Source organism: Trachemys scripta, chromosome 3 (assembly GCF_013100865.1).
Source record: "Trachemys scripta elegans isolate TJP31775 chromosome 3, CAS_Tse_1.0, whole genome shotgun sequence".
NCBI lineage: Eukaryota > Metazoa > Chordata > Testudines > Emydidae > Trachemys > Trachemys scripta.
This window is the reverse complement of record NC_048300.1, coordinates 59,817,988-59,833,219: the sequence shown is the minus strand read 5'-3', so window position 1 is coordinate 59,833,219 and position 15,232 is coordinate 59,817,988. Positions and strand designations below refer to the sequence as shown.

The 15,232-nt window shown below is 46.4% G+C and overlaps 1 protein-coding gene across 9 annotated transcripts in view; it reads left to right on the top strand.

Moving 5' to 3' along the window:
• Nucleotides 1-15,232, top strand: part of RNF8 (ring finger protein 8) — a 33,093-nt gene that overhangs the window by 7,112 nt on the left and 10,749 nt on the right. For 8 of the 9 annotated variants that reach the window (XR_004645030.1, XR_004645031.1, XM_034764832.1 and 5 more), the window contains exons 2-4: nucleotides 4,842-4,970; nucleotides 11,475-12,224; nucleotides 13,569-13,631. Coding sequence is in view for 7 of the 9 variants with exons in the window: in XM_034764825.1 (XP_034620716.1) it covers nucleotides 4,842-4,970; nucleotides 11,475-12,224; nucleotides 13,569-13,631 (942 nt within the window). In the remaining 2 variants the exon portion in view is untranslated. Of the gene's footprint in view, nucleotides 1-3,367; nucleotides 3,392-4,841; nucleotides 4,971-11,474; nucleotides 12,225-13,568; nucleotides 13,632-15,232 lie in introns of those variants that run through there. The other variant, XM_034764833.1, reaches the window with a different exon arrangement.

Genomic DNA, 15,232 nt, shown 5'->3' with positions numbered 1-15,232 from the left:
GGGGGCCTGGTGGCAGGGGAGGGAAGGGGGCTGGTGGCGGGGAGGTGATGAGCGGGGGTTGGGGGCCTGGTGGCAGGGGAGGGAAGGGGGCTGGTGGCGGGGAGGTGATGAGCGGGGGTTGGGGGCCTGGTGGCAGGGGAGGGACGGGGGGGGGGACCTGTAGGGCAGGGGGCTGGTGGCGGGGAGGTGATGAGCGGGGGGGAAGGGGGCCTGGTGGCAGGGGAGGGAAGGGGGCTGGTGGCGGGGAGGTGATGAGCGGGGGTTGGGGGCCTGGTGGCAGGGGAGGGACGGGGGGGGGACCTGTAGGGCAGGGGGCTGGTGGCGGGGAGGAATAATAGATTATCGGGGTTGGAAGAGACCTTAGGAGATCGTCTAGTCCAACTCCCTGCTCAAAGCAAGACCAATCCCAGACAGATTTTTGCCCCAGATCCCTAAATGGCCCCCTCAAGGATTGAACTCACAACCCTGGATTTAGCGGTGAGGGATGAACAGGGGGAAGGGGTCTGTAGGCTGGTGGTGTGGGAGGTAATGAGTGGGGGGGGGAAGGAGTCGGGGGAGGGCTGGTGCGGGGGAGGGCTGGTGCAGGGGAGGGGTGAGGAGGTGATGAGCAGGGTGAGATGGCTGGTGGGGGGGAGGGGCGGGGAGGTGATGAGCAGGGGGAAGGAGTTGGGGCAGGGGGGAGTGGTGAGGAATGAGTAGGGGGGAAGGGGTCTGTGGGCTGGTGGCGGGGAGGTGATGGGGGGGATGGGGTTGGGGTGGCAGGGAGGGGATGGGGGGGAAGGGGTCGGGAGTGGAGGGGGAGGGGGCAGGGAGGTGATGGGGGGTTGAGGGCTCCCTGGTGTTTCTCATGTGCCCCAAAGCCACTGTTGAAATGGGGCCCTGAGCCCTGCAGACCAGTGATTCTCAAATATCCAGACTACTGTACCCATTGCAGGAGTCTGATTTGTCTTGCGTTCTCCCAAGTTTCACCTCACTGAAAAACTACTTGCTTACAGAATCAGACATAAAAATACAAAAGTGTCACAGCCACTATTACTGAAAAATTGCTTGCTTTCTCATTTTTACCATATAATTATGAAATAAATAGACTGGAATTTAAATATTGTACTTACATTTCAGGCAGTATAAACAAGTCATTGTGTGAAATTTTATGTTGTACTGATTTTGCTAATGCTTTTTGTATAGCCTGTTGTAAAACTAGTCAAACATCTAGATGAGCTGATGTACCCCTAGGGGTATGCGTATCCCTGGTTGAGAACCACTGCTTTAGATGAGGCAGCAGCCCTTAGTATGGGGTGAGGGTTGGTTGGTTTCCATTCCAGTCCTTGTCTTTTTTGGGGGGGAGGGCAGGTGCCGAGGTCTAGTGGGCAGAGCTGAGTGCAAGCTTCTCCCACTCTCTGCAGGAAACCAGCCCTGCTTTACAGATGGAGGATCTCTTTGCTGACTAGGGCAGTGTGTGGAAATCTTGGCAGAGTGGGTGGCAGCTTCCTCAGAGTTGCTTGTATAATAGTCCTCTGAATGAGTGAAAGTCTTCTCCAGAGGTGTTACAGGTCCTGCCAGGTGTTAGAGTCCTAGCAGAGAGTTTGTGACCTTTTGTTGCCTCTTGGACATAGAAAAGGCCTAAAATGCTTGTGGGTGGTGATGGAGGGGAAGCGGAATTTTTTTTCTTCAGAGGTTCAGGGAACTGGAGTGGGGGCTTTCTCAATCTTTAATTGAAGGAACAGGGTGCTGAAATTCTGACAGATTCCTTCCACCCTGCTGTTTACCAGATATATATTAAACAGAATGGAACAAAAAAAAACCAAAATAAGGCTTTAAGCAGTGAGTTAATTTTCCCTCTCAATACTAGAAAATCATGATTAACAAGACATGAATTTCTAATGTAAGAAACGGGTGAGAATCCTCTTTAAAAATTAGTCTTTCTGATCTGTACCTTACAGAAGCTAAAATGGGTACAGTAACTCCTCACTTAACGTTGTAGTTATGTTCCTGAAAAATGCGACTTTAAGTAAAACGATGTTAAGCGAATCCAATTTCCCCATAAGAATTAATGTAAATGAGGGGGTTAGGTTCCAGGGAAATTTTTTTCACCAGACAAAATACTGTATTTTTTTTTATATATATACATACACACACACAGTATAAGTTTTAAACAAATAATTTAATATTGGTACACAGTGATGATGATTGTGAAGCTTGGTTGAGGTGGAGGAGTCAGAGGGTGGGATATGTACCTTACTGCAAAATGAACTAGCAATTGGCTGAGCCCTCGAGGGTTAACTCTCTCTCTACGCAAGGCAGCAGGAATGGAGGAAGATATGCACATTTCCTTTAAGTACACTGCCTTGTTAATTAGATCAGCTTGCTGGCAGCTGCTGCAAGCTCCCTCCATCCTGAGCCCTGGTGTGTCCCCCTTGCTCTATGGAAGATGGGATAAGCGGGGTGCAGGAGAAGGGGGGAGGGGGATACCCTGACATTAGCCCCTCTCTTCCTTCCCTCCCCCCTGCACAGCAAGCAGGAGTCTCGGGGAGCAGCTCCAAGGCAGAGGGCAGGAGCAGCACATGGCAGTGGGGGGAGGGACACATCTGAACTGCAGGCAGCTGCTGCACAGGGAACTTAGGGGGAGCTGATAGGGGGCTGCTGGTCCACACTGGTTTCAAGCCCCCACCAGCTAGCTGCAATGGGCTGCTCTTCCTGCAAGCAGTAGACAAAGCAGGCGGCTGCCAAAGACATTAGAAGGGACCATTGCACAACTTTAAATGAGCATGTTCCCTAATTGATCAGCAACGAAACAACGTTAACCAGGATGACTTTAAGTGAGGAGTTACTGTACAATCATCAGAAATGACTAAATACGAAGTAGGTGCCGGTTGAGTAATTTATGTGTGGAGTAGTATTTAAGGCATTGAAAATGACATAACCAATCCTGATGTATGCATGTGTAAGTTTTCATTTCCTTGAAGATCATGTGACTTTCTGCACAATTCTGGATTGTTCGGTAAATATGTGAAATGCCGTTCTTTCATAGATTCCAAGACCAGAAGGGACCATTGTAATCTAGTCTGATCTCCTGTATAACACAGGCCATAGAACTTCCCCAAAATAATTCTCCCCTCCCCTATTTGAGAACCTCTGTGGTAGACTGAAGAGCCTATTATTAAATATTTGTTTTCCATGTAGGTACTTACAGACTGTAATCAAGTCACCCATTTACGTTCTCTTTGTTAAGCTAAATAGATTGAGCTCCTTGAGTCTATCACTATAAGGAATCCTTTAATCATTCTCATGTTTCTTCTGAATCCTTTCCAATTTATCAACATCCTTCTTGAATTGTGGACACCAGAATTGGACACGTATTCCAGCAGCAGTCATACCAGTGTCAAATATAGAGGTAAAATAACCTCTATTCCTTCCTGAGATTCCCTTGTTTATGCGTCAAAGGATCACTTTAGCTCTTTTGGCCACAGCGTTACACTGAGAGCACATGTTCAGCTGATTATCCACCCTGACCCACAAATCTTTTTGAGAATCACACTTCCCAGGATGAGGTCCCCCATGCTGTTAGTATGACCTACATCGTTTGTTCCTAGATGTATACCTTTACGTTTAGCTGTATTAAAACACATATTGTTTGCTTGTGTGCAGTTTACCAATCAATCCAGATTGCTCTGAATCAGTGGCCTGTCCGCTCCCCCATTTTTAGTGTCATCTGCAAACTTTATCAATGATGATTTTGTGTTTCTTCCAAGTCATTGATAAAAATGTTAAATAGCATAGGGCCAAGAAACAATCCCTGTGGGACCCCACTAGAAACACCTGTTCAATGGTGATTCTCCATTTACAATTACATTTTGAGACCTATCTGCCAACTTTTAATCCCTTTAATGTCTGCCATATTTATTTTACATTGTTCTAGTTTTTTAATCAAAATGTCATTTGTTACCAAGTCAAAGGTAGCATCATTGATGTACTGTACTTAATCTTGCTGCCTTTGCTATTATTGGGCCACAATGGCATTTTTCATTTCTCAGTATGAACTTTCAAGTTGCATTGATGCCTAGCTTTCAGCTATGCCATACTCTTCAGGTAAATAATGACTCCTGTGAGAGTCACAGGGTTTGGAGGAAATAACTAAACTGTTCAAATGCTCTGTTAAATTGACTTAGAGATTGAACAATTAAAAACTTCAGCGTCTCCCAGGTTAGAGGAACCACAACTCCTGCTCTCCCTATTCACCAAGAAAATTCTCCTCTAAGTGAGCCTTCAATGTCTGAACCTCCGGCTCAGTTAGAGATTCTAGCTGTCCCAAGTAAGATTGGAGAGTCATACTGCTATACATCAATGTCTCTGTAGAGTCTTGAGCAACCTGAAGGACTTTATGCAGCTAAAGCTTCTAAGATCGCTCACTACAGTTCTGAACAAAGAAAATGTGAGGCTGCTAGCATCATTTTTTCTGAAGCCTTCATCAGAGACTTTTTACTAAGTATTCTAGCCAGAAGAGGTTTGGTTATTGGAGTATTCTGTTAAAGGAGATTTATCAGTTAAATGGATACAAATGTTCCCCACTCCTAAAACACCATTGTGCTTCAGGCTTTTTCAAGGTTTCTCCTAGCTTTTGACTCTTGGATTTAAACGTGAAGTTATGTCACATTCAGTAAAAGTTATAAGTAGTAACCATGTGTGTGGTTAGTGTTTAACTTACTACTTTGAACCCCAGTAGAAACTACTGTACAAAGCAAATTCATCCCATGTGTTTATTTGACTGTATTTAAAACCAAAGCAGATAGATCACTTTTTCTGTATTTGTTGCTAATGGTGGCTATTACTGTTTTTATCTTTAGGTAACTATAGGCCGAGGATTTGGTCTCACCTACCAGCTGGTCTCAAAGACCTGCCCACTGATGATCTCTCGTTACCACTGTGTTTTCAAGCAGAATGCACAAGGCCAGTGGACAGTTACAGACAACAAGGTACTGAGATTGAAGGCGTTTTAATTGCACTGAGAGATATTGAAGATGACTTCCCATTTGGGAGCTGTGTCTGAGTAGCTGCGGGGTCATAGTTAGGAAGTACAGGTAACTTTGAGTCATGCTGTAATATAGTCTAACTTGGGTAAAAGACCTATGGGAACATATCCTTCTAGTTGTGCACCCTGAATCTGGAACTTCATCCTAGCTGAGACCCAGGATGCTGAGTCAGGCTTATTCATGTTTGACTACAAGGGATACTTCCTGCTTTTAGCTTCTTCTCTTTAATAGAGCACTTCGATGCTATCAGATAGTGAAAATGCTGTGGGGAGTATTGGTCCTGAGAGCCTGTCTGTGAACTTTGTATTGCTGTGCAAAGAATAACTATGAAGGCTGACATTCTTAAAAAGGATAGTGCTCTTGCAGTGTTAATTAAATGACAAACTAGTGCCAGTTATTGTAGTGGCACAACTATAATTGCATTTTAATTAAAGTTGGAGATGGTTTTCTGATCATGAAACTGGCTTTTGATTCCATTGGTTGACATGAAACACTGCTTAATCTTTTGGTTAGAGTAAAGAATTGAGATCCAAGTACTAAAACGCCTTCTATTTCATTTGCTGACAATGGCAAGATGCTTGTCCCCTTTGATTCAAGTCCCTTTCCCCATGCTTTCCTTCAGGCTGGAAAATTATTAAAGTCAGGAAGCTGAGTGAAAACCAGTTAGATGTAACATTCAGAATGTTCTATAGTACAAGGTGACTTATAAAGGATTCAGTTGTAAGGCCAAGAATAGGTGGAGGGACTAGAAGACATACAATGAGTATTCTTAAAATCTCAACCTTGTTTGTTTTGATGCATCCAAAACGAAGTGCATAGCCAAGACTCTAAATGCTTTCTATTTTTAACATGAAAAACAAAGTAAAACCAGAAAATAACCAATCTCCCATCTACAAATACTAGCTCCAAGAATCCCTCCCTCCCTGAGAGTCAGGAAAAGAGATGGGCTCTACAGCATGCCCTAATAGTCAACAGATTCCAGTTATTTTGGAGGTGAAATGCAGTGAGAGGAGTGAATTTTAAATGGAAAGATCCCTCATGCCCTATCCGCAGGCCTCTGTCTCCTGCACACAGCCCCAAGTAGCTGCAGTGTTGTACTTGGAATAGAAGATCAGTTACTACAATCATTGCAGAGTGACGTGTGCTTACATGCACCTGCTGGAGACAGTAAGGGAGAGGAGATGTTTTAAGATTAAATGAAAACTCTTTCCCCCTGCCCTGCCCCCTTCCCCCCCACCAAAAATATAATCATATGTTCATGTGCACCTTCTCACCATTTTCACCTTCCTCAGATATAAATTTCACACTTTTCTTGGAAGGAAAAATAGAGACTAGAAATAGGCCAGATCCCTATAAAAGTAAACTTAAAAATAAAAGGTATTATTTTTTTCTTTCCTGTACTTGAGACCTCCTGTTTTTACATTTGCTGTTTAAAATTCTTCTGGGTGAACAATGTGTTGTCTGTGATGGCAGCTCTACCTCTGTTCTTTTTGTCCACAAAGGCAGAGAAGTACATGATGAAGGATCAAAGTTCCAGTTCCTTTTCTGGGGCTAGGGCAACTGAGAGCTGCTAGGTGATCTGGATGTTGAGGTTGTATATCTAACTGCATCATGATGCATCACTTTGTTCTCTATCAATAGTTTCTCAGTCATAAGGCATTCTTTAAGTATGCTCATTCCATTTCTGAGAGTGTTGAAATGCACCCCCTTAGCTGGTTTGTAGTAGATTAGAGTGGAAAAGGCCTTGCTGAGTCCTGCAGTCAGTTGCCTTGAAATTAGGGTTACCATCCGTCCGTATTTCCCCAGACACGTCCGGCTTTTGCGTCTCTAAGTAGCCGTCCGGGAGGAATTCGTAACAAGGTTAAAATGTCCGGGGTTTTTTTCTCCCTCGCCTGCCTGCCTCCCTCCCTCCCTTCCATGCAGAGTGCGGCTGCTGATTGGGCGGCTGGGCCGATTGAGCCGCTCCCATTGGCCTCCAGCAGCCAGAGCCCTCCCCTGCTCCCCCCTCCCTCTGTCAGAATGGAGCCAGAATGGTAAGGGGAGTCCGGGGGGGGGGGGCAGTCAGGGAGCCCGGATGGATGGGTCCCCGGCCTCCACCTGCCATCCCCCTCTGCGCGTTCCTCCCCCCCCCCCATGGGCTCCCCTTCCCTGCCTGCCTCTCCCTTGCCTGCTTGTACTGCCAGAGCCAGCAGCAACTGCTGTCTGCTGCCCCCGGGTCCTAGCGTCCCCTATCCACTAATGGGAAGACAGGCTGCCCTTACCCTGCCCTTCCACCCTAGCCCTGAGTCTCTCCAATGCCCCAAACCCCTCATCCCCAGCCCTCATCCCCCTGCACCCTAATCCTCTGCCCCAGCCCTGAGCCTCCTCCTGCATCATGAATCCCCAGCCAGAGCCCTCATCCCCCCACACCCTAATCCTCTGCTCCATCCCTGAGCCCCCTCCTGCATCATGAACCCTTCATCCTCAGACCCACAGCCCTCACCCCTCCATCCCCTCCTATCCCCAAACTCCCTCCCAAACCCCCTCCCCCTTCCCACACGCCCCCTCCTGCCCTCAAACTCCCTCCCAAAGCCTGCACCCCCTCCCTTTGCACCACCTCCCACCCACAAACTCCATCCCAGAGCCTGCACCCCTCACCCCCTCCTGCACACCCACCCAGCACCCAAACTCTATCCCAGAGCCTGCACCCTGCACCCCTCCTGCACCCCAATCCCCAGCCCAGGACCTGCACCCCAGACCTCCTCCTTCCACCCAACCCCCCTCCCAGAGCCTTAGGCAGTTGGAGGGGTGGGGGGGGTTCTGGGCACTACCAAAATTTCTGCCACCCATGCGAGTGGATAAGGGTTGGGGCAGTCAGGGGACAGGTAGGGTCCTAGGGGGGCAGTTAGGGTGGGGGGTTCTCAGTAGGGGGTAGTCAGGGGACAAGAAGCAGGGGGGGGTTAGGGTTCTGAGGGGGGCAGTCAGGGGGTGGGAAGTGGGAGGGAGTGGGGTGGGGGCGGGGCTAGGGTGGGGCTCCCCCCAGTGTCCTCTTTTTTGAGTGTGGAAATATGGTAACCCTACTTGAAATATTTGTACAATACTGCACAACCGATCTCCAAAGTTTCCTACAAGTTGGGGCTGGAAGAGACTTTCTAAATCTGTGCTGTCCAATGTTTCTGGGGAGTACCGGTCATCCACAGCAATACCATTGGCTATACCAACCTCTCTTTCATTGGGGCAACAGAGGTTCCTTGTTAAGCTAGGGATAGAGGTGTCTACCATATTAGTCACATAAGTCTGAAGATCTAGTCCTGAAGTATATAGCAGTAGTTGGAAACCATTGTGCTAAGTCATCGAGTGTAACCCCTTGCTGCACCTGCTACATGTTATCACCTCTACTATTCCCTCAAGCTTGTTATATTTCTTTGGGATACTTCCATTGCTGATGACCCTACAGTCTGTACTGAGCACAGTTCAATTGGGAGAGCAATATAGCAATGCACAGACCATCCAGTAAGTTTTTAGAGAGAGTTGGGGACAACTTCCTGGTACAAGTGCTGGAGGAACAAACTAGGGGCAGTGCTCCTCTTGACCTGCTGCTTATAAACAGGGAAGAATTGGTAGGGGAAGTAGAAGTGGGTGGCAACCTAGGCAGCAGTGACCATGAGATGGGTGAGCTCAGGATCCTGACAAAAGGAAGAAAGGAGAGTAGCAAAATACAGACCCTGGACTTGAGAAAATCAGACTTTGACTCCCTTAGGGAACTGGATCCCCTGGGAGGCTAATATGAGAGGGAAAGGAGTCCAGGAGAGCTGATTGTATTTTAAAGAAGCCTTATTGAGGGGGCAGGAACAAACCATTCCGATGTGCAGAAAACAGCAAATATGGCAGGCAACCAGCTTGGCTTAACAGTGAAATCTTCAGTGAACTTAAACACAAAAAGGAAGCTTACAAGAATTGGAAATTTGGACAGATGATTAGGGAGGAGTATAAAAATATTGCTAGAGAATGCAGGGGTGTAATCAGGAATGCCAAAGCACAATTGGAGTTGCAGCTAGCAAGTAACAAGAAGGGATTCTACAGGTATGTTAGCAACAAGAAGGTGGTCAGAGAAAGTGGGGGACCCTTACTGAATGCGGGAGGCAACCTAGTGACAGATGATGTGTAAAAAAAACGAAGTACTCAATGCTTTTTTTGCCTCGGTCTTTGCAGACAAGGTCAGCTCCCAGACTGCTGCACTGGGCAGCACAGTATAGGGAGGAGGTGAGCAGCTCTCTGTGGTGAAAGAACAAGTTAAGGACTATTTAGAAAAGCTGGACATGCACAAGTCCATGGGGCCGGATGCAATGCATCCAAGGGTGCTGAGGGAGTTGGCTGATATGATTGCAGAGCCACTGGCCATTATCTTTGAAAATTCGTGGTGAGCGGGGGAGGTCCTGGACAATTGGAAAAAGGCAAATATAGTGCCCATCTTTAAAAAAGGGAAGAAGGAGAACCCGAGGAACTACAGCCTCACTTCAGTCCCCGGCAAAATCATGGAGCAGGTCCTCAGGGAATCCATTTTGAAATACTTGGAGGAGAGGAAGGTGATCAGGAACAGTCAACATGGATTTACCAAGGGCAAGTCATGCCTGACCAACCTGATTACCTTCTATGATGAGATAACTGGCTCTGTGGATATGGGGAAAGCGGTGAATGTGATATATCTTGTAGCAAAACTTTTGATACAGTCTCCCACAGTATTCTTGCCAGCAAGTTAAAGAAGTATGGATTGGATGAATGGACTATAAGGTGGATAGAAAGCTGGCTAGATTGTCGGGCTCAATGGCTCGATGTCTAGTTGGCAGCCGGTATCAAGCGGAGTGCCCCGGGGTCGGTCCTGGGGCTGGTTTTGTTCAACATCTTTATTAATAATCTGGATGATGGTATGAATTGCACCATCAGCAAGTTTGCAGATGACACTAAGCTGGGGGGACAGGTAGATACGCTGGAGGGTAGGGTTAGGATCCAGAGTGACCTAAACAAATTAGAGGATTGGGCCAAAAGAAATCTGATGAGGTTCAACAAGGACAAGTGCAGAGTCCTGCACCGCTACAGGCTGGGGATCGACTGGCTAAGCAGCAGTTCTGCAGAAAAGGACGGGGGGATTACAGTGGACGAGAAGCTGGATGTGAGTCAGCAGTGTGCCCTTGTTGCCAAGAAGGCCAATGGCATATTGGTTTGTATTAGTAGGAGCATTGCCAGCAGATCAAGGGAAATGATTATTCCCCTCTATTTGGCACTGGTGAGGCCACACCTGGAGTATTGTGTACAGTTTTGGTCCCCCCCACTATAGAAGGGATGTGAACAAATTGGAGAGAATCCAGCGGAGGACAACAAAAAATGATTTGGGGGCTGGGGCACATGACTTACAAGGAGAGGCTGAAGGAACTGGGTTTATTTAGTCTGCAGAAGAGAAGAGTGAGGGGGTATTTGATAGCAGCCTTCAACTACCTGAAGGGAGGTTCCAAAGAGGATGGATCTAGACTGTTCTCAGTGGTGGGAGATGACAGAACAAGGAGCAATGGTCTCAAGTTGCAGTGGGGGAGGTCTAGGTTGGATATTAGGAAAATGTATTTCACTAGGAAGGTGGTGAAGCACTGGAGTGGGTTACCTAGGGAGGTGATGGAATCTCTATCCTTAAAGGTTTTTAAGGCCCAGCCTGACAAAGCCCTGGCTGGGATGATTTAGTTGGTGGTTGGTCCTTCTTTGAGCAGGGCATTGTACTAGATGACCTCCTGAGGTCTCTTCCAACCCTAATATTCTATGATTATTGTTGGGAAGCTTTTCCTCATAGCCCTCTTTTCAGTATAAAACCATTGCTACATGTTATACATCTTCTGGTATGTCTTCTCCTTCCTTTTGTGTTTCTCTACATTTGTACAGAGCTGGTTTACATTTTCCCCTCTGCTTTCTTTTTGTATAAATGTAGTCCCTTTATCCTCTTTTCTTTGTAGCCTGTTTTTGAACTCTTGGTGACATGCCTAAATAAGTATTCCTGACAAATCATACCAGTGTCTCATTGATCTCTCTGTTGCAGAGTCTTTCCTAGGGGCTAGCTCAAGCATTTCCCATTAAGCTTCAGATCATTGTTTCCTCTTTAAGCCACCATAGGCCATCATAAACAGTTCCTTCCTTTTTTTCCATGTGGTTGCCTAAATCAATTTTATTCTTAAGAGTCGTAGAAGGAAATCCTTACTGGTGGTATAACTAAATCAATCTCTCTCTCTGTCTCTCTCACACACACAGGAACGACACTGACTCAGTTGTTTGGGTAGTGCAAAAGCTAGTTAGGCAATTTGTTGAATTGTCTTTGCACTATTCTTTCCGAAAAGGTAGGCTGTGTTTGCAGCAACCAAAAATACCTTGTGGAGGAGTTCACTTAAATGTACATTGATAAGTTTTTTGCTGATTTCTGTTTGTTTTCAGAGTCTAAATGGTGTTTGGTTGAATAAGGAACGGCTTGATCCATTAAAGGCCTATCCAATAGGTGAAGGAGACCATATTCAACTAGGAGTGCCTTTGGATAACAAAGAGACTGCTGAATATGAATATGAAGTGATTAAGGAAGAATGGGAGAAAGTTAGTCCATTTTTAGCCCCGAGGAATGACCAACTGATGGGGAAACCTAAGGGTGTAAGAACTAAACGTAAACTTAGTTTGGAGGAATCAGAGGCATCTGGAGCAGAAGGCCCTTCAAATTCCAGATCTAAAAGGGACAGAGTGTCCTGCGATAGTGAACCTTTGGGTAGATCATGTGGGAGGGCAGAATTGGCCAAACAGCCAACAGAAAACATGGATGTCAAGCTACCTTCTCCTGGACCAAGCGTGGAGGAGGATAAAGCTACAGTATATTGTAATCCTATGAACTCTGAGAAAGCTGTATCTCTTAGCCATAAGGACCAGAAAGCCTCTAGTCTGGCACAGTCTTGGACTGGTTTGGAAATGCTGAGGAAAACCCTGGGAAATATAATGAAGCTGAAAGTCAAGGTGGAGGAGAAGCAGACAGCTGTTTTGAGTGTGAAGAAGAGCAGGAAGTCTGGCCAAAAAGAGATCAGAGTGATGGAGCAGGAGCTGCGGGAATTGCAGGACCAGCTGTGCACTGAACAGGAACATCAGCAGCAGAGGGTGGAACAGCTGGAGAGGACATTCTATGAGGAGCAGCAGCAGCTTCTGGAGGTGTGCGCATTTGTATAGACATTATCATCCATTCCAGAAGTATGCCACTTCCAAACATACAGACCTAGAGAATGGGTAGAAAAAAGAGGGGCTAAACTAGGCAAGAGATTAGTAATGGGGTTTAACCTCAAAGGCAGGTTCAGCACAAATTGATAGTAAAAGCATTGTTGCCATCTGAAAGCTGAATGGTCTGTGGGAAATGAATATTGTTTCTGTGTTCTCCCTTGTGATTGTAGAGAGGACGAGGACTGAATGGGTCGTTGAGACTGAACTCCTCTTCTACCTCTAGACATAGGTTACTAGGTCCAGACGGAGTTGAATTGGAAGCCCTTTCCCATTCAAGCAGGAGAATCAGTGGGCACTGCTACTTCCAGTGATCCAGATTGTCTAATGAATAAAATGCAGGAAGGGCCATTTCCTTATTTGTAACTAGGGTTTCATTCACAAAGCGCTCAATCTGGAAACCTTACAGGCCTGTACACATTGATACAGATAAGTAACTAGCTGTCAGATTTAAAAAAAAAAAAAAGTTCCGTTCTCTGTCTCTCTGTTCTTGAGTTTAACAAGTATGTTTGAAAGCAAGAGAGAATCCAACTGAAAGTGGATTGGTCATTCTGCCTAGTAATTGGGAACAGCCAGGAAAACCTATTGGTCCAGATAATTGAACACTCAATTGTAGAAACCTTGCGTACAGGAAGAGAGATTCTTTCTCTCTCTGCCCATACTGGAGGAGGGATCCAAAGCAGCAGTGGGAGTTGTCTACAGTAGTGTGGCAGGTTAATCTCTTTAGATGTGTTCCCAAATGGAGTTCAAACATTTCTGTTTCCGCACTCACAGCCTGTTACTTCCCTTTCTCTGCCTTGTGAACATTCTAGTCCCATTAAAGCTAAAATAACTTGGAGATGTTTCAGATATTTAATATTCAAGGATATTGTCCACCAAGAGTTATAATGTGTAAGTTTAGATGGCTCTGATCATTCAAGAGCCCGGGAAGCACTGAAGGTGAGATATTTCTTAGGTTTGCTTTACACTGGCGACACTTCCTTAATTTATCAGTTTCTAACATGAGAGAATACGGGGTTCTCTTTCTCCCTGTTCCTCTAGCCCCGTCAGCAGACTGCAGGCCAAAGCCAGACTGCCAGACACTTAAGAATGGACCCTGACATCTTTTTATTTACTTATCTTTTGTTTATTATTATTTTTTTCTCTGGAGTCTGGACCTTGAATATATCTTGACAAAAATAATCGACTAGCTGTTCCTGACCTCTTTATATTGCTTAGTTTGGTTCCATAATTGTTTTTCTTCCCCCGGCAAAACTCTCCCTTTGTGTCTTATTTTTTCAGGGAGTGAAGAAGCAGCAAGGGGAAGAGAATTTGAAGGAGCAACTGGCCCAGGTTCTGCAGGAGGTAACTTACTACAGAGCTAGGCGTGATCCAGCTGTGTAATGTGGGGAATGCCTAAACTTTGCCTGCTATTCTGGCAACTGGCTGGGAGCCGAGGACTGTCCCTCAAGAACAGATTGCAACTGCTTTTCATCTGTGTGATACAGGTGACAAGTTCCACACTCCATGACAATTGGCAAACAGAAATACTGTGGAAAAAATACACTAAAATCCAAATACAACCTAAAAGCTTTAGGTAGCTGTAATGATAGAAGGGAGCTTAAAGGGGAGGGGCGCGTGCCTGCAGGGCTGTGGAGTTCAAAACAATGAGCAGAGCAGTCATTGTGGGACAGACACCACCAGAGGCCAATCACAGCCATAAAAGCAATCAAGGCATTCACACTGGCACTATAGCGCTAAAGCCTCAGTGCAAAAAGCCTTATGGCTCTCCTAGGGCTGGTTTTATTACAGCACTGCAACTGAGCGGTTTTGGCGCAAAAAGTGGTTTGCAGTGTGTGCACCTCTGCTGTTTCAGGGCCAAAAGCTGCCTTTTGGCAAAAAAAACTTGCCAGTGTAGACCCAGGCCTCAGTGTCTACACTACAGCCTTGCTCCTGCCGATGTAAGTGTCCTACTACACTGAGGCCTTGTCTACACTACAAAGTTTTGTTGGCATATGCTGTGGTTTAATTAAAGCGGTGTAACATTTGCCGACAAAACTTTGCAGTGTAGACAAGGCCTGACAAAATAACCCCTATGCCTCCATGGAGATGGAGTTATGTTGGTGTATTTAGGGTGACGCAGTGTCATTGTAGACCCTGGGTTCCTTCTATCTGCTGTTGGCTGTTGTTCTTGTCAACTACAGCTCCAATTGACAAGAAAGCAACTCCCGGCTCCCCAGCTGGGCTGCTGCCAGGTTTCTGCTCCCAGATGGGCTGCCACCTGGGCTCCCCACTGGGAGACCTGCTGCTCCTCTTTCCCCCTCCCCACCCCCCATGTGTCCTGGCTCCCCACTGGGAGCATGGCAGCTGGACTGGGTGTGGATCTCCCTGCTGGAGGCAAGAAGTCCTGGGTGGCTGCCCCCCAGCGTGGAGATGAGATGCCCCGGGGGACAGCTGGGCTCCTGGTGAGGAGCTGTGTGGAGCTGAGGATCCTGGCTCTTAGCCCCACCTCCCCTCACTGCCCCTCTTCAGTTGCTGGAAGAGCTCCTCGGGAGGATGCGCACCACCGACGGAAGGAGGGTAGTGTGGACATGAGCCACCGCAGTAATTACTGTGATGGCTGTAAGTTGACCTACCATAGGTCGATTTAAAATTGTAGTGTAGACATGCCCTGAGAGTGTCACAGCTAAATACAAGATAGAACAGATAGTTTACCATTGATATGCAAACTAGACACAATCAACTCAGGATTAAATAAGGACTGGGAATGGCTGAGCCATTACAAACATTGAATCTATCTCCCCTTGTAAGTATTCTCACACTTCTTATCAACCTGTCTGTACTGGGCTATCTTGATTATCACTTCAAAAGTTTTTTTTCTCTTACTTAATTGGCCTCTCAGAGTTGGTAAAACAACTCCCACCTGTTTATGCTCTCTGTATGTGTGTATAAAAACAACAAGGAGT